The sequence below is a fragment of the Lathamus discolor genome, chromosome 15, assembly GCF_037157495.1.
Source record: "Lathamus discolor isolate bLatDis1 chromosome 15, bLatDis1.hap1, whole genome shotgun sequence".
Lineage (NCBI taxonomy): Eukaryota > Metazoa > Chordata > Aves > Psittaciformes > Psittacidae > Lathamus > Lathamus discolor.
The window spans coordinates 2,071,956-2,093,582 of NC_088898.1; the positions used below are offsets into that span (position 1 = coordinate 2,071,956).

At 44.0% G+C, this 21,627-nt stretch overlaps 1 protein-coding gene across 2 annotated transcripts in view; it reads left to right on the forward strand.

Moving 5' to 3' along the window:
• DAB2IP (DAB2 interacting protein) overlaps positions 1-21,627 on the forward strand; it is a 146,894-nt gene that overhangs the window by 16,250 nt on the left and 109,017 nt on the right. For both annotated transcript variants that reach the window (XM_065695241.1, XM_065695242.1), the window contains exon 2: positions 2,054-2,157. In XM_065695241.1, the coding sequence (XP_065551313.1) occupies positions 2,054-2,157 (104 nt within the window). The remainder of the gene's footprint in view (positions 1-2,053; positions 2,158-21,627) is intronic.

Sequence of the window (21,627 nt, forward strand, 5' to 3'; positions counted from 1 at the left end):
TTCATATATTCATACTATTTGCTATGTAAAACTGTTCTGCTGTACCCTTCTGTGGTTAGGAGTTACTCATTTACCTGTAAGCTATTTTTACTTCCCTTTAAAACAAACATCTCCCCCCTCCCACCCCAAACACCCACACCCAACCCTCCTGTGAGATATTTCTGGTTCCTCCTAAAGAGCTTTGTAATGTGTCTCTCCTGCAGAGATTCCCCTCTCCAGCAATACCCACACTACTTGAACTAAGCTAAATGGAGGTTTGACTCCACTTGATGAACCATAAGCTTAAGGATGACAGAGAGCTTTAGGTTCTAGCCCATCATTTGTTTTGGTCTGGCTCAAACTGATGTGTTTGCTGCTCTGCTTTGGGTATATATTAACAATGAAGTAAGAATTGAAGAGTATGGTTTGTGACTTTGGTGCAGTCAGACCCAGATGCTGATCAGCTCTGGGCCATAACACACTCTCCCTTTCCCTGACCTGTGTGGTGGGAGGAGGAAGAAGATTGGGAGATCACTGAAAGTGAGACCGTTGCGCACTTTGCTCTGACAAACCACAGTGGTGCAAACCCATAGTGCTGCAACACCTACACGGAGCAGTGAGTACCTGCCCTCTGTGCTGAAGGCAAAAGGTGTGTTGGGTTGAGGAAGAAAGCTCCAGGACTGGGCTGCAGGCCCCTGGGAAAGGCATTTCTTGCAGCTGCTTTTCACCTCACCCCATGGTTCCTGTTTTCCAGCCATGTATATGAGAAATGCTTTCAACAGTGTTTATTTTTCTAGTCATTAGGAAAATGCAAAGCAGCTTCTTCAGTTGTTTTGTCATCTCCAACTCACTTTCAAAACGCTGTAATCAAGTAGGGGTTTATGACAGTCCAAAAATAAAAGTGGCCACTGTTCAAAGGAGCCCAAGTGTGAAAGGAGCTGACGTGTGAAGGATTTATTGCCTCCTTGAGGTTCAAAGAGCAGCATTCTGCAAAGAAAGTGGCCAAGACATTAGAAGGCTTGGCTGGAAGTTGTGAAAGCCATTGTGAACTGCTGGTTTTGGCTGTCTGGCTTTCACCCAGGGTGCGTGGCTGCTGCTGAGGGATTATGGGCAGGGTTTGCAACCAAGGAAGATGTCCCTGAACACTTCGCCCAGTCCATGGGTGGAATCTCACAGTCTGTCCTTGTGGAATAGTTTAAGATATGTCTCAGGACCTGTTGACTGGAACTGCAGGTATTAGTTGTTCCTCATGGATCCCGGGTGATGGCAGTTTTGGCAAGGGGAGAACCTCACTAAGGGGACAGCCCTCCTTGCCAAGACCTGATGACAGCAAACTGCAGATTGCTGAGGCTCAGGATGGGCATGGTTTGAGAAAGAAGCTTGTTACCAGGTCTGAGCACCACTGAATGGCAGCTTGGAAATCCATCTATTTTTATGAGTTCCATGGTGCTTTCAAAGAGGGTTTGTGAACCAAGGAAACACCAGCTCATAATACTGCTGCTGACCTTAGCTAATATTGTTCTAAATCTTCTCAGTGTTAGGTATATTTGCTAATTTAGCCTTTCCAGCTCCCTCCCATCCTCACCTGCAGGGAAGGAGGTAAGTATCCACATTTTATACTTTCATAAATGCAGGGTTTAACAAATTTTCCTAGTTGCAAAGCAAATTGCTGGAGGAATTAGAGAGGCAACTTCAGCATCCTGTGCCTGTAACCCCATTAGCAGCTTCCCTTAGGAGTACCAAGTCCACAAGTGCACGGATCTGTACTTTGCATATAATTCTCACTCAGCTCAATCCATTTTCTGTTTACCTATCTGCAGACTGGAAGTAATGATAATGCCAGCCTGTCAGGCATTATCTGGGGCTTACAGTTGTATAAAAAATGCTAATTGTCGAAGGTGAGAGTCTTGCTGATTGAACGCCGTTCTGTGGGAAACAGTGAGGTTGTTGTGTTGGCTCATTTGCAAGAGCATCTCCAAGGAAGAAGCCCCGTTTTGCATGGCCTGCTGGTGTTCTGGGCTCTTCCTGGGCTCCTGTGTTTGTAATTGTCCTTTGGTTTGTGTTCCATCCGCAGAGTCCCCCCCGGAGAGGTGCGGGCAGAGGCGCAGCATGCCCAGCGGGGTCACCGAGAAGAACCCCACCATGGAGCCTGCTGCCACAACGCCCTTCCGCGTCACGGTACGTGTCTGTCCCCATCCCAGAGGTTGGGGGTGGGGAGGGTTTGCTGGAAGGGAAGAGAGAGGTGGTGAGTGTGAAACTACCTGGTAGCTTACTTCACAGTAAATGTGGTGGCGTTAGAGACTGCCAGCAGCAAGCGACTGTAAAGTATTTCTTGGTAAAGCAGCAAGATTCGGATATGAATCTGGAACAGGTTTTGGTAAGTTGTTCACTTGGAAGACTTTCCTGGTGAGGTTCCCTTTGTGAATCCTAGGGTAGTGCAGTGTATTCCTGGGTATATTAACTGATCTGTAACTGTACAGTATGTCCTCACACTCCTACAGAGAGTATTTTCTAATGTATCATCAGCCTGAACCCATTTACAGTTCATGCAATAGAGTCTTGGGATGCTTTGTAATCAGCTGAAGTTACAAAGGTCTCTTGGGTAACATTTAAGGTAACCTCCAGTAACAGTAAGAGAGAAATCTAGTTAAGAGGTTTAAAAACATAAGTCCAAGCATAAAGTACACACAGCTGGAGATGTCTCTGCCCAGTCTGAGCGACATGTTGTCAAGAGGAAAGTGTCTGCTATATGTGTGCAATAAGGTTGCACAGAGGTGTTTTTATTCAGAGAAGAAGCCTTGGAGGTGCTTTGCTGGATGTGGGTTTTCTCTGCAGGCCGCACCTGCTTTCCTGGCTCAGGCACTCCATAACAAACCTGGATAGGTAGAACCAGAATTTCAAAGGGAAGACAATGGTGCAATCTAAAATAAATCTGAGCACACCCAGTTCACCTGAGAGCGTTTGCACGGGTGAATGAATCATCAACAGCAGTTTGTTCAAGGAGTTTACTTTAGTTCTGTAAGCCCTGAAGTTTGTGCATGCCTCACATTCTCTGTGGAGGTGAACTCTCTAGCCATGATATGCAAACACCTACTAAAAATATGAGAGTGTGTGTTTTGGTACTGTCTTATCTGAATAGTGAAGTAATGAACAAAGTGAGTGGATGGCAGGAGCCGAGTTCCGTGTTGAAGGAGTGGGTACAGTATGGGGCAAAGACTGAAGACAAACAGAAAAACAATGGGTATGAGATGTATTTAAGCATTTGTTGCAGGGTGGTGTTTGCTTTTCTTCTCCTGGATGAAAGTTATTCTCCTAAGAGCTCCCTGTTCTATTAGGTCAAAGCAGAGAGGGATCCTCTTTGGTTTGATTCCTCTTGTGGGACCACCTTTTTTGCTAAGCAAGGTGCATCTTTTTCAATGCCAAGAGGGAAAATGATCTTTTTTCCTACCCACCTTGGTCCACAAGCCATACACCCTCTCTCTGAATTGATTATGAGTTACATATGCTCCAAAACTCAGCATAGCAGGCAGACACACAGTAAAGCTACCTGGATAGGCTTCTGGTGCATGCTTTGCATTTATCACAACCTATCCATCTTAGTCAACATGTATCATTGAACCTTAAACAATGTACTACTTGTTGGTGAAAGAGGCAAAGAATAGAGGGAAAATCTGGATTCTTCACAAGACAGAGGATTTGGGAGCATTTTTCTTAGTGTACTTGTAGCCAGTGAAAATAAAATGCTGTTTATTCCTTTCCCGGTGGCATATATCCTCCTTTGTGTTTTTAGAGATGTTAGTCCTGTCTTTAAGCAGGTTAGCTCTGAATAGTGAAACAGCCTATGTGGAATGTGGTTGCTTGCTTTGACTGGCTCTGTTACTCAGTATGGATAATGTTATTCACATGGATAATACATAGCATTTGTCTTCTGTGAGTTACAATCCACTATCATCTCATTTCTGTTCCTGCTCAGCCCTCTGAATGTTATTGCCATTAGTATGAATGGCTTCATTACATACAGTTTTTATGGCTGCCCAGATTTCAGCAGATGTCTGACTTAAGAAATATATTCTCCCTCACCTTCCTTCATTAACCAGAGGAACATTAGCAGTCAGTCCACTCCAGCCACTGGGAATAGTAATTAGTGCTTTAGTTTAGTGGTAATGGGATTATTACTTTGGAGCCTGCTGTTGTAGGTTTTGATGTCGTAAGCTTTTCATATTTTACAGCTGATTGTTCTTCCCTGACATCTCCATCCTTCTGCCTCTGAGCCTCCAAGGGACCCGTAAGCTCAGGAGCCATTGGATTCAGCTATTTTGAGAGTGTTGCACTCCAGTTGCTTTGTATGGATTAGAAGAAACCTTTCTCACTGCTGCATTAGTGCCTAAATCAGTAGATTTGGTGCCTGTCAGTATCAAACTTCCATATAAGCAGGGAAATTCTCGTTCTAATGAATTTATTGTATCTCATACATTTATGGAAGAGATGCACATGTTTGCAGGAGAAATCTTCAGAGTTAAAAGGTGTTGTTGGGACCTGTCTTTGTCATGATTCCACCTCTTGAAGGAAGAGACCTAATTAACAAGTGCTTCACTAAAAGTCAGTATCTAACGATAGAAAAAGGAAGACAGAGGCTTGACTTAGCAAGAGATGTCAGTTAAATGTTGCCTTCCTAGGTAGTCACCCAGAGTTGTGCGCCCTGAGAATGGGTAACTGGCAGGAGCTGATAATGCTCAGGAGCTGTAGACATCAGTGGAACCAAGAGCAAATGCTGGACTCTCCTCCATGCCCAAGGGACAATCAGTAAAGCCTCACTGTTGAATGATGTTTACCTTTCAGGAGAATACAGAGAAGCTTTTAGCCTCTCTGCATCAAATCCAAATAGCTTAAGGTGTGAGCTGGGTTAATCCTGAAGCATGTGTTGTGTTTTATCAAACACAGGGACCAGAAGATGAGAAACTCTACTGGGTATTAATTAAATCCTCTTGCTCTGCCCACCTTGCAGGGGAATCAGAGCAAGGGTGGGATTGCGGAGACTTGCTGTGGGATGACTTCTCTCCCATCTCATTAGAGTACTGCCATCTATTGACTGCTTTGTTAAAAGCCTGATTTATTTAGCTCTCTCTGCAATATCGCTGGCCAAGCAGAAGCCCAGGTTGCCAAAGAACTTGTGCAGAAGAGTTGGACTGAGGGACTGGATCACGAAACCAGAATGATTTCTTGCTGTTAGTCTACCTCACTGACTGTGCAAGGAGAATCCTTCCAAACAGAGAGCATTAACGTGTGTAGTCTGAATGTTTTTAAACAGCTCGAATGGCTCTCTGCCTTTCTTACAGAGCTGTGTCTGAGGAAGCATCTGTGCACTCTCTCTTACCCTGAAATGCTGGATGGAGTTTAGGATTTCCTTCTCTCCAGACCTTTAATCCTCAGTTCTGGTATCAATCATTTGCTTCCCAGTATCTCAGGAAACACTTCTGTGCTGCTTCTGGTGGAAGCCACATTGGCTACAAAAACCCACCAGCAAAACAAAACCCAGACACACCACGGTTAAAGCTACGTGCTCAGGCTGTCCATTGATGGATGGTGCAAGCTGGATTGGAAGGGCAACAGTTCTCAGAAGAAGATGCAAATGCCAAACCCAATGGTATAAACCCTCTTCACTGGCTCATCGTCAGTCATGACAAGGAGTATCGGCTCCTCATTCTCTCGTTCCTCCATTGTCTGCTTCTTGTCTGTTGTTGTGCACCTCAGCGTGATGTCCTGCAGCGGGAGCTTCCCTTTGTGGCTCAGTCCTTGTGCTGCTTTCAGGCCCGTCAATAATGGGGTTCTATAGTGGCAAAGAAATAGGAAATCATTTTAGGTTTCAGTTCTTCTGCTTGGAATGTGAACTTGTTTTCCAGCAGCTTTTCTGCCAGTTTGGGTTGGGTACACAGCAGAATTCACAGTGATACATTGTAAGCTACTCTTAAGGCATTCCTCCATCTCTCCTGTTTTTAATCCTTGATAGATGAAGTATTAAATACTAATGACAAACCAGCAAATGGAAACTCCTGGAGAGATGAGAGTGAGTGACCCTTTAGCACTGCTCTCCACTGAACATAATCCCAAATAATGGGATCCTGGTTCAAGCTGCTGTGGACAAGATAGTGAAGGATTTTTTCCCAAGATTTTGCCTGCACATAATCCACACCATTTCCCTCTTTTATTCCCCAAAAGCAGTCATATAAATTGTATTATAATAGTTTTCCTTTAGAGAATTTGTCTTCCTGTATTATGTGAAGAGCTGAATGGTGCTTTCCTCAGTGTGATCACCCCATCTTTAATTGAAGTGTAATTGTTTACTAAAGCATTCCAGCTAGAAGGGAAGATTACTGTCATTTTGCTCTGTGGCTGCATACATTAAAATACCCCTTTTCCAGGGTGTGAATTTAAAGAGCGTAGGAACATTATCACAGATGATATATAAACCTAAAGCTATTATCATTAAACTGTCAACTGAATTTGGGTAACCAGTGTTAGTGGCAGTAAGAAAGATGTAAATTACTTTGCGAATGTATCTCTCAACTCAGCCGCTGTTTCTGGACCAGGACACGCTTGGAAGTGTTGGGTTGGAAGGAAAACGAGCTCATTTTGAGCTATTTCTATCTCGCCGTGTTCAATCAGGAGCTCTAACCTGACCCTCAGATTCTGTTGTGTCAGGTACAACAACGTCATGCAGACTTCGTGCTCTTAAAGCATCTTGTGCCGATGGATTTCCAGGCTCTCCATAAAGGTGGCTCTTTATTAGCACCCTCATTTTACAGCTGGGAAAACGGAGGTAGGGAAAAGTTAAGTAACTTCAATTTGATCATGCAGCGAAGGCAGGAAATATGTCCTGAGCTGAATTTCTTGATTTCTAATTCCCAGCCCTGGTGTTAACCACGAGCTAAGCTGCTCCTAATTACTTCTCTGAAATCCTCCTTCAGTTTCAAGAGAATTGAATGTTCTTCACAAGCTTGATCCTGTCATGTGAAAATGAGTAAGTGGTTTTCCGGCCTCCCAAGTCACTGCTCCCAGGTCAGACGTGCCTGGCTCTTTACTGGCTCTGCCAGCACCCTATGTCAGATTTTCAATAGCTTGTTATTAAAATTAGAGCTCTCTGTCTTACTGTTCCTAGTCATCCTGTTCATGTAAATCTCTTGGTGGTTTTGCTCTTGAATTTTTTGCCTGTACCTTCTGAGACATGGGATAAACTGTAGTTAAAGCATGAAAGAGAGATAAAAGGTCATCTTTTTTTCCACACTCACTGCTGCCTAGCACAGGAATTGGAAAATGAAACTGGTTGTAAATACAAAACGTGTAGCTATTTGAGTCTGACCTTGTAGACTGAACACTTCCCAAGGAAACTTGGAGGTTCCAGTTGGGGGAGCACTGGAAGGCAGCACAGTTAAAGCTATGTGGGGTTGTCAGATTTCAGCAGAGAGCTGCAGTTCAAACCACTGTGGATTTATTATGTGCATCAAGCAGGAGACAGGAATGACAGGATAAAAGACATGGTGCTATGACCTGCTTCACTGAAAAGGGCTCAGCAAGGCGGGTATGGATTTTTTCCCCATTCTGAACTGAATGTGTTCCAGGGAGGTCTCTTCTTGTCTCCTCTTCAGAGCCTGTAGCTGTCTGAAGGACACGTTTACGGAATGGAAGAGGCATTGGGGCTCACCCACAGCAGCTTCATTCACACACTGAGGCCACTTTAAGAGTATTAGTAATCCTGCTTTAGTTCTTGTGGGGTGGAGCATGGTGTTGGGCTGCTTTTGATTGCTGTCAGACTGACATGGTTGGGCAGCAAAGGCTGCAGGGCTCTGCAGGGGCTGTAGAGATAGCAGCAAGGCTGACGCTGGGACAAGGCAGGAAGAAGGGGATGGGAGATGACCTGGTATTGTTAGCATCTGTTAGATGCTTTGTATGAGAAGAACTAATAGAGCTTGGTTGGCTCCTAAAGGTTGAGGATCCACACAGTGTGCAATCAGAACCTCTTTAATCTGCAGGATGCAGCTTCCACCAAGAGGGAAATGGCCATGAAGCACTGAATTGCTGTGCCCCAGCCACCACTGAAGCATTGCCAGGACTAGGGGAGAAAGTCACCTTTTTGCCTCCACTGTTGGGCAGTGGATTAAGAGGGAGCTTGTGTTTCTAGGGAAAATCAAGTCAAATAGTGCGTTGTTCCCAGGTGAGGAAGGGGAAAACAAACATTTCAGCGCGTTGTCTGGCTCTGCAGTGAGTGCAAATTAACACAATTCCGTTGATTCTGTGTAGCTATTCCAAATGTTTGCACGTCCTCACCCCACTGGGGCTATGAAAACCAATGGCTTTAGAGGAGCCTTGTTCAGGGTGCAAAAGAGGCTGATGGCAGAACATCCTTGGAAACATCTTTAGAGCTGTGACAGAAAGTCTCATCCTTGTACCAGGAAGGAGACTGGAGACAGGGAAAGAGTGAGAGTGAGCTCCAAGGAAAGCTTCCTGGAAAGCCTGAGGAAGCTTTTGTGGGAGAAACCTGTGTTGTTCTCAGGATGTTTCTACTCTTTACATCCCTCCATTCCTCCACTCCTGTAGAAGCAGTTCTGTAGAGCCCACAAGAAGAATATTTTAGGCTGTAAGCGGGGCTAATAGGAAATGCTGATTCCCGTTTCATTCTTCTGATCAGTGTGGTACTGAATGATAATTACAGTGACAGTACTTGGCACTTCCATAGCACCTTTCATCTGAGGCTGTTAAATTGTTCTGTCAATCTGAATGAATTCAAGCTTGCACTCACTGTGGGGTTGCAACTTATCATAATGCCTTCAAATAAATGGGGAAACTGAGGCATGGAAAGATGAGATGACTTTAAATCTGTCTAAAAGAGGTGTGACTGCATAGTAGTGCTGCTGGTCATCTGGTAAGGAACAGAAACAACTCAAGGCATCGTTTAAAATGATGGCAGTGATTCAAACTGTCCACATGACTGTCCTTAACTCTGAAACACTGAGTTTGGCATTTTCTGTGGCGATTTCACCATTTAATACATGCTCAGGTGCTCTGTTGTATTTTACGTTGCAATTGTCTGGATTCCCCCTGCAAAACCAGACAAACAGCCTCAAACTCCCACTGCTTTTTCCAGCAGGATGAATAGTTATCAGTTCTTTAGAGTCTCCCATTTCCAAAGGACGAGTTGAACAGCAGTGCCCTCCTCTTGCTCATCTCCAAGCTGCTACAACACAAAATGTGGTGCTATTTCCAACCCTTCCCAGGAAGTCTAAATGCAAAGACCCTTTACTAAGGAACAGGCTGGAGGGACACAAACGGATGTGCCCAGTTTCATTGCTGGGGGAAGAATGAAAGGCAGAAAGTAAACAAACAAAAGCTTTAATTTATTGCAAGCTCCAGGCACTGCAGAGCTCTCAAATTGCTGCGAGCCCACAGAAAAGCCCATTAAAATATACAACTTGACAGTCTGCCTTTAATTTGTTTCTGGGTCACAGATAGAGAATTGTACCGTAGCTACAGAAGGGAGGATAATAAACACATTCCGTTCTCCTGCTTTCAATAGCAGTGATATTGTGCTTTCAGAAAACAAGCCCAATATATACAGTGTGCTAAGAATCTCTTAGACAGCTCTGGTAGAACACGAGTGTGTCCGTTCAATCAGGACCTTCATCTCTGAACTTTTTCCGTTTGGGAATTTGTATTGCTTCAGCTCATGGATGGTGAGGTAATAACTTAGACATTAAGTTGATTGCAGTGGAATGAATAGAAACGTGTGTCATTGCCACAGTTAACACAGTGTTCTACCAAGTTTTAACCTAGTTTCTGAGGCAGATTTTTCTCACTTAGACTAAACCCTTCTCTTTAATAGCCATGACTATTACCATACTAATATATGTATATTATATCTATATAGTATACCATCTTTTGAGCCATAACTATTTGGCCTTGCAGTGTGATAGATGGCTGCGTACTTTGGTAAGAACTTAGGCTGCTGTGACAGGAGACTGTGTAGGAAATGCTCTGTTCCATTTGGAAGTGATCTTGGCTGCCTTGTTCACCCTCTGGAAGTGTCTGACAACTTACACAGGTATGGAAAAGCTTATGGCACTTGCTGCTAAATTACATCATTTAGAAGTTGTTTTGGGGTTTTCTTCCTCCCGTCAGCATCCCAAACTGGTGCTGCCTCATGTGAGAGTGTTTCTCCAGGTGGGGACACTGTTGTTCCAAACCAAGTGCAGCTTCTTCAAGCTGCGGGTCTGGGGTGGTCTCATGGTGATTAATTACATGGTTTCATGATACTTGCAGGTGAAAACTGGCTACTGCTGTGGGTCTGTGTGTAAACATACATGTTGGGATAACACTGATCTCTATATACTTTTCCCAAACTTAGTTACCATGGAAACAGCCTCACTTTCTCCTTCATGCTGTCACTTCTCCTCAGCACTGCACACTGATAAGCACACCGTACTTGTCCTCCCCACACTCTCTTATTCCTTGTGAACAGTGATAGTCATGGCTCAGGCATCGAGGATCATTTGGGAGAGGGATGATACAAGCTGCAAAGCCTTTCCTGAGGTATTCAGGTGTTCCTGGGCCTGGTGCTCTGCCAGCAACTTTCCTGTCTTTATCTTCCCACATAATTACAGGGAATCATATCTTACCTGCAACATTCTTCAAAGCACACGGAAATCAGCTGCAGAACTCATCACCTCTTTATTTCCTACATCGCTCTGTGTAGTCATGCATGGAGCTCTGCAGAACGGGATTCCCAGGGATCAGCAGGACCTGCCCCTGCTCGCCAGGGTCTCCTCCCTCCCTTCCTGCCACTCACAGGATCATATCCACACGCTTCCCATGATGTGACAGCCTGGCCCGGTTGCAGTAAAGGCTCAGGTTCCCATCGCGCCTCTGCGACTGGTGGGAGCTTTGCCCAAGTGTGTGCTCCAGGCTGTGACGTGCTGGGCTCTGTTGACTCGTGTCATGCTCAGGGAGCAGCTGGAGCCCTAAGGGGCTGCACTGTCACTCTGCCTCCTGCCAGGACCACGACAGTGTCTGCCTGAGCTGCACTGACCTCCGCAGCCGCTGTCCCGGGCATGCAGGTAGTGTAAGGAAAGGTGCAGCCCAGGTCTGTGTTCATCTGCCTTATGCAGGAGTGGGTGGAATCTGGGGTTGGTTTCCTGTCTGTACTGATCTTACTTAGTAGTTGATTATCTGCTTTAATACTGGGAGCAGACACGACCACGGTTTTAGACATCCTTGGGGAACAGCCATGTGGTATGGAACAAGATGGGATGGAATATCAGCATGTCCAAGTAATGCTGCCCCATATCCCTGCAGCCATTAACTTGTGAGCACTGCAGGCCCCTTTCAGAAGAACAGGGTCAGAAATGCACCCCTATACTTCCCTATATATGCACCTTGCTTGGTGTTCTGTACCTGCCTGTCAAGTCTAGACTTTAAAAAGATTTACAAATAGTAATCGAAGCTTTGCTAATATTAGGAGGTAGAGGAGGAAATGGCACTCAGAGCACTGCACGACTGGCACAGAGCTGCTCTAACCAGGGACAGCACAGAGGCCATGCTCACCTCCTGGTTTCAGACCTGCTCTGGGTGAAGCTTTCCTTGATAATTAGCAATTGAGTCCAAACCTGTTAAGGAATAAATGAACAAGACTTAAAGCTGCCTGATAGAATTGAAATTTCCTGCTGGGTGACAATATTCCGCTTTAAAGATAGTAAATCCACTGCTAATAATTAGGCAAGAAATAATCACTGCTAAGACCCAAAATTAGGGTCTGCTGCTTCCAGTGTCTGTCTTGTTATTTTGAAGGATAAGCAGCAATGAACTTCACTCTGCCTCCAGTCCTTGCAGGCTATTCTTTTGGGTTTATATCCCTGGCAAACTTTCAATGTGAGTGTCCCAGGCAACCTCATTGTCAGCTGGGTAGTTCAGTGCTACCCCACGCCACACTCTTCACCACCTTAACCCAAAGATCAGACACAAGGTACAAGGTTAGGAGGAGAAGGAAAGGAGTAAAGGTGGAGAAAAGCAGCAGGGAGTGTTCTTGTGTTGGTTTTTTCAGTTTAAATTGATGGTTGAATATTTGTGATTTCGTCGGAGCAGGAAAAGCTGCTGGGTGCTTTTCAGTTCTATTTTGCATAGAGGGGCAGGGAGAGGCTTCCAGTCTCGAAGGGCAGGGTGAGCATTTCCAGCCTCTGGTTTCTGTTTTAATTGGGAGGGGACTTGGAGATTTTGAGAACTCTTTTACAGATCTATACAACCACCCGAAAGTTCTCATTTTTTGGTGGTATCATTTCAAATAGAAAGATTCTTTCTACCCCTTCCTAAGGGTGATTGCCTGTTACAGTCCTCAGCTTTCTTAATCAAAATACTGTCTGATCTATGTGCCATGAAGGATAGAAAGACTCCTGAGAGCAAGGCTGGTGTAACCCCTGTACGTGCCGTGCGTGTGTTCCATGTACCCCTTCCCTGTAATTTTTCTCCTTTGCCCAAAGCTGCAAGCAAGTGAATCAAAGTGAAATACTCATTTCATAAATTGTGAGGTTAGGACAAATGAGCTTCATCTTAAGTATTTCCCCATTGTCTGGAATTGAAGTTGTCTAGAAAGGTAGATAGGGAAAAAAGCACGACTGATGTGTTACAGTTGTTATCCCCCATACCTTTACCAAAGCTAACATTTTTGTTTGATTGCAGCTGTAATTATGGCTGAATACAAATGTTCCAATTTAAGCTTCAGAAATGTGGTGAAAGGCTTTGGAGCCAAGAGCATCTGCCTGAAACATGAGTTTCATATTTGAATGAGTAACTCTTACTGCAAAATTACACAACGAACCCCTGCATTCAAAGGATAATAATAATTTTTTATTCTAAACATATCATCTACCAACTGCTTTTTGCAGATTTATTGGCCTGGCAGCTGGTTTGCTAGGAAATGTGTTATTAAAAGCACACAAGATTTGTCAATGAAAATGCAGTGGCTTGCTGTCGATGCCTTCCTGTAGACTTCGAGTTGGTCATCAATATTGTGGAAAATGGGGCTATCTCCTCCAGTGTTTGCTCTGCTCTGAAGATTTCAGATGGAAATGAGGAGGGAGATGCCTGATGACTAGATACAGCATGACATCCGTGTGCTGCTCCAGGGCCATCAATCAAAGCAGCGAAAGCACATATGAAACACGCTCATGAAACAGTTTATCAAATAGGAAAAGTGGACTTTAAAAGAGAACATTAATGCAAACAGATTTATAGAGATGGCTTTCTCGTCTCCCCTGCGTGTTTATTGCTCATCTTTGATACCTGTTCTTACACGAGGCAATGCATTTGACTGGTTATACTGCTGGCATAGGAACGAAGCATTCTGGAGAAGCAATCCTGGCTTTGCAGCTTATCTGCTGTATAGTCAGTGTAGCAAGTCACTTAGACACCTCTTCCTTCCTTTTCCTCTGGGACCTGCCAAAAGAATCTATTTTGACAGTATTCCCTACCTGCTATTCCACTTCTACCTGCATTCCCTCAGTTCTCTGTCCCTTCTTGGACAGTAAGCTTGCTGAGGCTTGGATCTTCCTATGGATTGTCTTTTAAATGGCACGTTCTTGTTTCTGATATTGTAAAAGAATTAAGTTAATCTGCTTTATGCGAAAAGATACCCTCTTTTCCTGAAATCGAAGAGCAGCTTGGTTTATCCCAACTATTCATACACAGGTTCTGTACCTGGTATAAAGGTGTTGAGCTAAATTCTGCCTGCAGTAAAGGTTCCAAAGTGCAGCTTTTGAAGCCTCCTGGGCTTCTTAGACAATGGCAGAAGCACCAAGGCACTGTGGATCTGGATGTTTATGGCCATGTGCCTTGCACTGAATTACTTCATCACAGCAAGCAGGTCCCTTTATGTAGTTATATGCCAGTACTTTATGCACAGGCTTGAAGTCTTAAGAACCTGCAGGTGTTTTCCCTTGGATGCCTCCTATAAAAAGTCTGATTGATGGCAACTATCAATCTTTGCAGAGTTTGGTTGGTTTCCATGCCTGAATGGGATCACCAGACATCCAGATATACATTGCTACCGTGTCCCATTAATTCTTTACGTTATCTTCAGCTAAATCACAGCTACATTTGAAAAGCAGGATGAATGTAATGATCACAGCTGCTATTAAGTGTTTAAGTCATTATTATGCTACAAAAAGCACTGTAAAAGTTTAGCTTTATGGGAGTGTGAATAATTTTCTGCCACCTGGGGATTATCTCTTTTAATCTCAGAGGCACTCCTTCTCCCCATACCTGAGGTTTCAGAAACATTAGAATCTGTTGCTCTCTGTTGTAAAATCAAGCTCCTGCATGTAGAGCGCATGGGAGACTGTAAATGTGAAACTCACTGTATTTATTGAAAGTCAAATGCTGAAAACTACATCATAACCAATTGAAGTCTGTGTACTCATAGGATGGGTTTTCAAAGTGCGAAGTAACACTTCAGATGTGTATCTCCTGGATGTGGAGATTGTGTTTGAAGTCACTTAAACTCTCATGAGTCTAATCCAGTGATGATGGTTCTCTTTGAAAGTGCATAGAAAATTGCTGTGGGATTTCTTAGAAATGTGGAAATTCCTTTTCTACCTCTGCCCTTCTATCCTGCATTGGATATTTGCTGGAAAACTGGGTGTTTGCCCCAGCAGGATGATGGCTGTGGGTCTGTAGTAGCTGTGCTGTTTGAGAAGCTGCACCTGGAATCACTGCAGGCGTGTCTGCCATCCCTCAAGTGAGAATGGGCATTTTCTGAGTGCAAACAAGGCACGAGCAGAGCTCCTCCAGGCTCCCGGGGAAGGTTTTGCAGATGCACACTGCCTGCAAGGCTTCCTTTCAGAGCTCCATGGTCTGAACTGCATGAGCAAGGGTGTACATCAGAGAGAAGCCATTAAAATACTGTCTCGGAAATGACCTGAATGGAGCACGGTATGTATGTGACAGCCATCTTTTCCAGAGACTTGGTTTAACAGGCAGGCAATTCCCTGCAGTAAACCAAATAATAAACATCTAAGCTTTGCAGGAAAATAAACCCTTCTCTAAGCCTAAACTGGAGAAATGAGCACGTTTTGGTTGTGATGCTTTGAAGGGGCACAATTCATCTCTACCAAAAGGATTCTGGGCTTCCCAATGTTACATGATAAAGGGAAATGGAGTCATGACAACCCCTGGTATATTGTTAAATGTTGGTATTCTCCTTCCTGGCTGTATGAAGCTCAATCCCCAAATTGATCCAAATAAGCTCCAAATAAGATCAGCCTGCTTTAACCATTAAGGTTAAATGCCTTACTTTTCTCTTTTCATAAGTACTAGTAAGAGCGACTCTCTCCTAAAGATCGTAGATGTTGGGATGTTCTCTCGAATTTTCCTTGATGACCCTCACTGTGGCTGGATTAGTTTGTTTCTTACAACCTCACATAGAGAACTGTCTGTGGTTTTACGTTACTCACTTTTCCTCTTTGCAGTAACAGGTCCCAGAATATGGATAAAGTGAAGCATTCTGTTTGCTCTCTAAATGACTGGCACAACTGCAGCAGAAAGCAGGCTCATGTGCAGTGTGAATCCTTCTTCTCATCCAGGCACCACTGGGATCTTCAGGGACTATCAGGCACTTTGCTTAGTCCTGAGGCTGTCAGGACACAGTTTTTCCTCTGCTGCAATTACAATCTGCCATGGTGGTTGCCAGCACTTGGTTTCGACTTCTGCTCAGCAGTGACAGCTCTGTTCTAGGGGACTAAAGATGCTCAGGAACATAATTTGAGCACCGTTCTCTAAGGAGAGAAAGAACAGAGGAAGGCAAAGCTCGGAGTCTCTTTTCCAGCATTCCAAGGAGAAGCAGAATCTGGGGATGGCCACAGCAAGCCTTGTTCCAGGAGCTGGCAAGCAGCTCCTGCAAGGTGTTACCTGGTCTAACTTCTGTTGAGCACTGGGGAGCTGGTGCTGCCCAGCACTGCACAGGAGGTGCTCTGATTCCATCAGGATTGTTCTCACTAAAGGCAAAGTTCTTTATATGAGCAGCTTGTCCTCTGGGATGGTTAAATAGGAAACTTGTTTCACTCCATTGACATCCTTATCCAGGTGACATCCTCACTTGGCTTCATCTAGGCAGGTTTCTCCCAGTCGCTCCTCTCTCTGGGTAAACAACTGGTTTTGTTCTTCAAAGTTACTTGCATTCTACCTGTGTCTCTGTTTCTGCATCATTCATCCCTGGTTGCTCAATTACCCTGCTCCTGTCTTCCTACGGAATATTTATCTGTCTTGTTCAGATGGGAGATGTTGACAGTGTGATAGTTATGGAACTGTGAACAAATACTCCAAAGCGGTGTGGTTGTGTTTTAATAGGTGAACAAAGGAATCCAAATTGGAGAATTAGGTGATCCCTGTATAACAACGGCTGTTGAACTGCAGTTGTGTTCTGGAGCCTTCCTGGCAGTTGCATTCCTTCATCCTGCCTGTTCCATGTGCATGCTGTATGCAAGTCATTGGTGCTGGCTGGGAATTGCAGATGGAGAATTCCCAAGTTTTCTGTTACTTTACTGTAAGGCCTTGGCTTGCCTGAATGTTTCTGGTAGTTCTCTTGGTCAGGGACTGAGGGGTGTGTGCTGGCTGGGGGTGACTTTTTCAGAGCCTGGAGTGGAGTCTTTCCCTGCTAGAAAAGGAGCAGAGGGAAATTCTGCCAAGAAACATTTAGCTGAATATGAGGGCAATGTCCTGAGCTCCCCAGCCCTGAGAGCTGCCATTGTGTGCAGTGGGAGAAGAACCTGTGACCAGGACATAGGGCAGTGTCCTGAGCTGCCCGGCACTGGGAGCTGCCATTGTGTGCAGTGGGAGAAGAACCTGTGACCAGGACATAGGGCAGTGTCCTGAGCTGCCCAGCACTGGGAGCTGCCATTGCGTGCAATGGGAGAAGAACTTGTGACCGAGACATTTTCAACAGGATAGGTAAAATCTTCACAAAAATAGACCATAAGCAGCAACCCTCTTTTGGCCTGAGGTGGAAAAAGGATGAGATGTTACGTGCCGAAGCTATTGCCTCTTCTGTCTGTGATGTGCTGATACTTCCATGTATTAGATTTGCCGGATTCATAATTAACCCTCAGTGCCTCTCATTCGACGTAATTCCAGGTTTCGTGACCTAGAGAGACCCACACTGTCCCTTTGGTGACCTGTGGGCCTCAGTGCATCTCCATCTGATTTTACAAATGGACTGAACCGAGTGTTTCCAACGACACTGCAAATTTGATTAATCTCTTTGCCGTAGAAGGGCAGTGTTGCTAAGCAGCACTTACCAACACGAGCTGTTTCTCACATTCCAGGACTGCTTTATAGCCTGGCTCACACACATACCCTCTCGTGCACTTAAGTCCTGTATCTCTGTGTTTACTCTCTAACTCTGGGTGCCTGAGCACAAGTCTGAGCCCTGCGTGTGGAGCGGGAGGATTTGAGGTTTCGTTGCCGTCTCTCACTGGACACGCAATGTTTTTTGCAGCTGGGTTTTGTTCTTTTGGGGTTTATCCTAACTCCAAGACACTCGTGTCTCAGAGGGGCTTTCCGTATCCTGATAGCATAGTGTTTTAGAGTAACATCAGTCGGAGGAAGTGGTGGTTCATGGATGGATGTCACTTGCTCTTACTCTCACACGTGAGAGTTCCTTACTTCACCTCATCTCTGTGTTTCTTCAGGGGCTCAAAAGGTGGCTGGGGAGGGTCCTGAGATCTTGAAATGAAACCGAGAAAGAGAAACCGAGGACTTTTCACCTGCTTGAACCAAGTCATGTGTTCAGCCTCATCTGAACAGAAGGGGTAATGTTAGTCAGCATGTGCATTTCAGGGCCAAGTAGGATGGGGCCTGGAGCAACCTGGTGTGGTGGAAGGTGTCCCTGCCCATGGCAGGGGGTAGAACTGGATATTGCATGTACTAGAAGTGCACTCTTTGGGGCAGGGACATCACCAGGGTTGTCCATTGGGGGACCTCCTGAATAGAGCCCTTGATCACGTCTGACAGGAGGAGAACTGGATGGTGGGAAAACAACTTATAGCTTGGAAGTTCAACTCAGAGTAGCTGACAGTAATAAATGATATATGAAGTCTTTGAAGGGATACATATACTTACATGCACATGCCTCTATACGCTGAGCAAATAAAAACTATTTGATCCATGAAGGTCAGCACTATACATGCAATTCCCTTCCTTCCTTGTATTAGTGCCAGGAGACCACTTGCTGGATTATTGCTGTTCCTAGGCTTTGAGAGACATTTGATTCCTAAACTCAGTGTTTTTTTTGGGCTGTGCACTTCTTGTTGTAGCTCAATGCAGTCATGTTCTACACAGAGAATAGTAGAGGTGGGCACTTCGATGTCTTTACCTGATAACAAACAGTATCAAATGCTGCCCCAAAAAGGTTCCTATTTTATTTTGAAAGCTCAGGCTAACATTGGTAATTGTAAAGACAGGTAAACTCACTTTGTACACTCATGGCTATAATAGGATGCTTAGCATTGGCAAGCCTCTACTTGGGTCACAAATAGAACTATTAATTATCCATTCAGTGGAGCCTCAGTAAAAGGCTATTCCCATGTGCGGTGGAAGAGCAAAAGCAGGAAAAGAACTGATTCCAGAATTAAGTTTAATATAAAAACATAAACTAAACTTCTAAAGCCTGAAATAAGGATGGCTCTAGGAGAAAACATTTACTCCAGATTTTGTATTTATAAGCTTATCCCTGATACACTACAAAAAAATGGACGTCAGATACAAAATACTGCTTTACGCATTGAGACTCACAAGTAATTATTTGTGGCAGTTTCATTATTATGAGTAGTGAAAAAATTCCTGACATCCTCGCAAGTCCTCTGATTTACTTGAACTGAAAAAACCGACTATGGAAGAACTATGAAAATAACCCCATCTGTTCACTCGTTCTTGTGATACCCTGTTTATTGTGTGCTCTTTGGATGAGAGCATAAAGCAGGACCTGTGTCTGCTTCTCCAGTGCTCTTGTTAGAGTACTCTAACTCGTGATTCCAGCCCTCACCCTTTCCCATGTGTGCTTGGCCAACCTCTGTTCTCCTTGCTCAGGACATGCTGAGAGCTGCCAGGGCTTTTCCAAAAGAAGCTGCTTGTGATGCATCCACCTTGATTTACTGATATATTTAAATTTCATATATATTATGTTTCCATGGTGCTGACTTGTTTTCTTCCAAACTTTATCATGTGGGTTCACTGCAAATGAACATTAATGGTGTGGGAGTCAGTGCCAGATACCAGACTTGCATCAGTACTTCAGTTTTAATAAAACAAGAGCTCAGGACTTTGCTCATTAATGCTCAGTTCTGCACCCCTCCCTTTTCTCTCTTCTTTCTAGTGTGCTCATCATTGGCCCAGGGTGCATGGAAGTACATAGCTCCTGCACCTCAGAGGCATATGACTCTGATGAGTTTGCGCATGTGCTTTGGAAGTAATATAATATTAAAAATATTCAAATATCATAATATAACAAAAGATTATAATAAAAGATTATTTCCAGGTTCTCGAGTACTTGGAAATGACACGATTGATAAGCAGGAAAATTTTAAATGGGAGTCCCACCTTCCTCCGTCTTCAGCAAGATGACGGCAAGCAAGAAGGGTTTGTCCAAGTCTAAAAGAAACAACAACCCAGATCCCAGCAGACTGAATTGTCCTGGTTTGAATTGTGCTTTCCTCTTTAGCTGAAGTAGCAGTGATTGTTATTAAGCCATTCCTCAAAAGGATTTGTTTTGGGTTTTTTTGCCTTCATTCCTTGTATCTTCATATAACTTCAGTCAGCTCTTCTGATTAGAGCTATTGTATTCCAGACTTGAGGATGTCAGAGTCAAAATTGCAGGAACACAACAAGAAAAGCAATGCCCTTGACTTCAACAAGTGAAATCACTGCACTGTCTTTTTCTTGCTAGGCTATTTAAATTCTGTGCCACACTCCTCTGTGGGCTTTGGATGGGGCATCTCATGGTTTTCTGCTGTGGCAGATTCTGAAGGGATGCTTGGGCTCTACAGGTTTCTATTTATTGTCATTTCACAGAGTCTATTAACTTGTTCTGAATGGAACCTCCCTGAGTTAGTAGTTTAATCTTTCCTAAGATATTTTTACTGTTGGTGTATGCTGCCCACACATAGGAAGACACAATTCTGCCCTAGACAGCTCTCAGTGCAAACTTACAAGCATTTAAAGAACATATAATAGAAAAGGCACTACTTTAATTACTGGAACTCACAAGAATGCAGCTAGGCTAGAGGAGCAGGCGATGTTCATTGTGTAGGATTAGCCTCATTTGTCTGGAGATCAGAATCAAATGTACTTTAAAGTCATAAATGAAGAAGAAATTGATGATGATGTTCTTATGATCTCAGCAGGAAAGCACAGCAGTCACACCCCAGGTCGGATTGTCTCTCTCTTGTTTTTGTGGAGACCAACTCTTCTCTTGTTTTCTTATCCCCTCTAAAAATTACAGGAGATTGTAATTCACACATTAGACTTTCTGATCCCTGGCATGCACTATGGAGGTGCAAAGTATTGCTATAGCAGCATCATTTATCAGCATTAAAATCTCTGACATCTCATTCTCCCAAGGAAGCTAGCAAAGAAAGCTGAAAATTGCCCAGTGTGATCTTCTTCTGGTAGCAGGGAATGTAAAAACAATGGGAAACAGAAGGAAAGTAATGTCTTACTGCAGCCCTAAATTCTCATTTCTGAATCCTGCACGAATCATCTAACAGTTGTCGAGATGTGAAATACAAGGTAATGAGAGAAAGCTGTGATCATCATCTGCTGCAGAAGGTATTTGGTTTTTTCCTTATCAATTCCTGATCCAGAGTTCAAAGCTGTGACTGAATGTGAAGAGGTGGCTTGGTAACACGATGACACATTTGTGACTACGCTGCAGTGATGGAGGAAGTCCACTCTTGCTCCTGCATTATTGGCCAGTTGCTTATTTTAGATCTTTTCCTTCACAGCAAATACTGGATAATCTCCAGAGCAAGCAACCAGAGACCTGATCCAGCCAGAGGAACAAGAGCATGAAGAGTTCATATCATAGTGTGAGGCTGATATCATGCTGATAACAGGAGTATGAGGTCGATTTCATAGTAAGAAGGTGATATCATGTCAATAACATGAGTATGTGGCTGATATCATGTTGATATTATGAGTACAAGGCTGGCTAAGGTCTGAGTACTGAGGGAAATATCTTAGCAATGTTCCAGACAATGCAAATCCTCAAATTCGCTGTTTCATTGTCATGTTTCTCTATTGTATAAAAATTCTCTAAAGGAATCTCTCATGGACAAAAGCCTTCTGAAAAGGCCTTTGTTATCTTAGGCACTGGCTTTGTGTAAGGCGCAGTGTGTGTCACCTGATGGTGACATACATACATCGTGCTATTTCAATCATGGAAACGGCTCCTGGAGAAATAGTCAGTTCACATGGATGTGTGTTACGTACTTCATTTGTAAGGAAGGTGGCACTTAATAACTGTGAAACACCTTTGGTTAGATGTTTTGAATTCTTGGTGCACTTACAAACAGGAAAGTCACTTCCATAATGAGAGCCGTGCACACTGCCCAAGGGAAT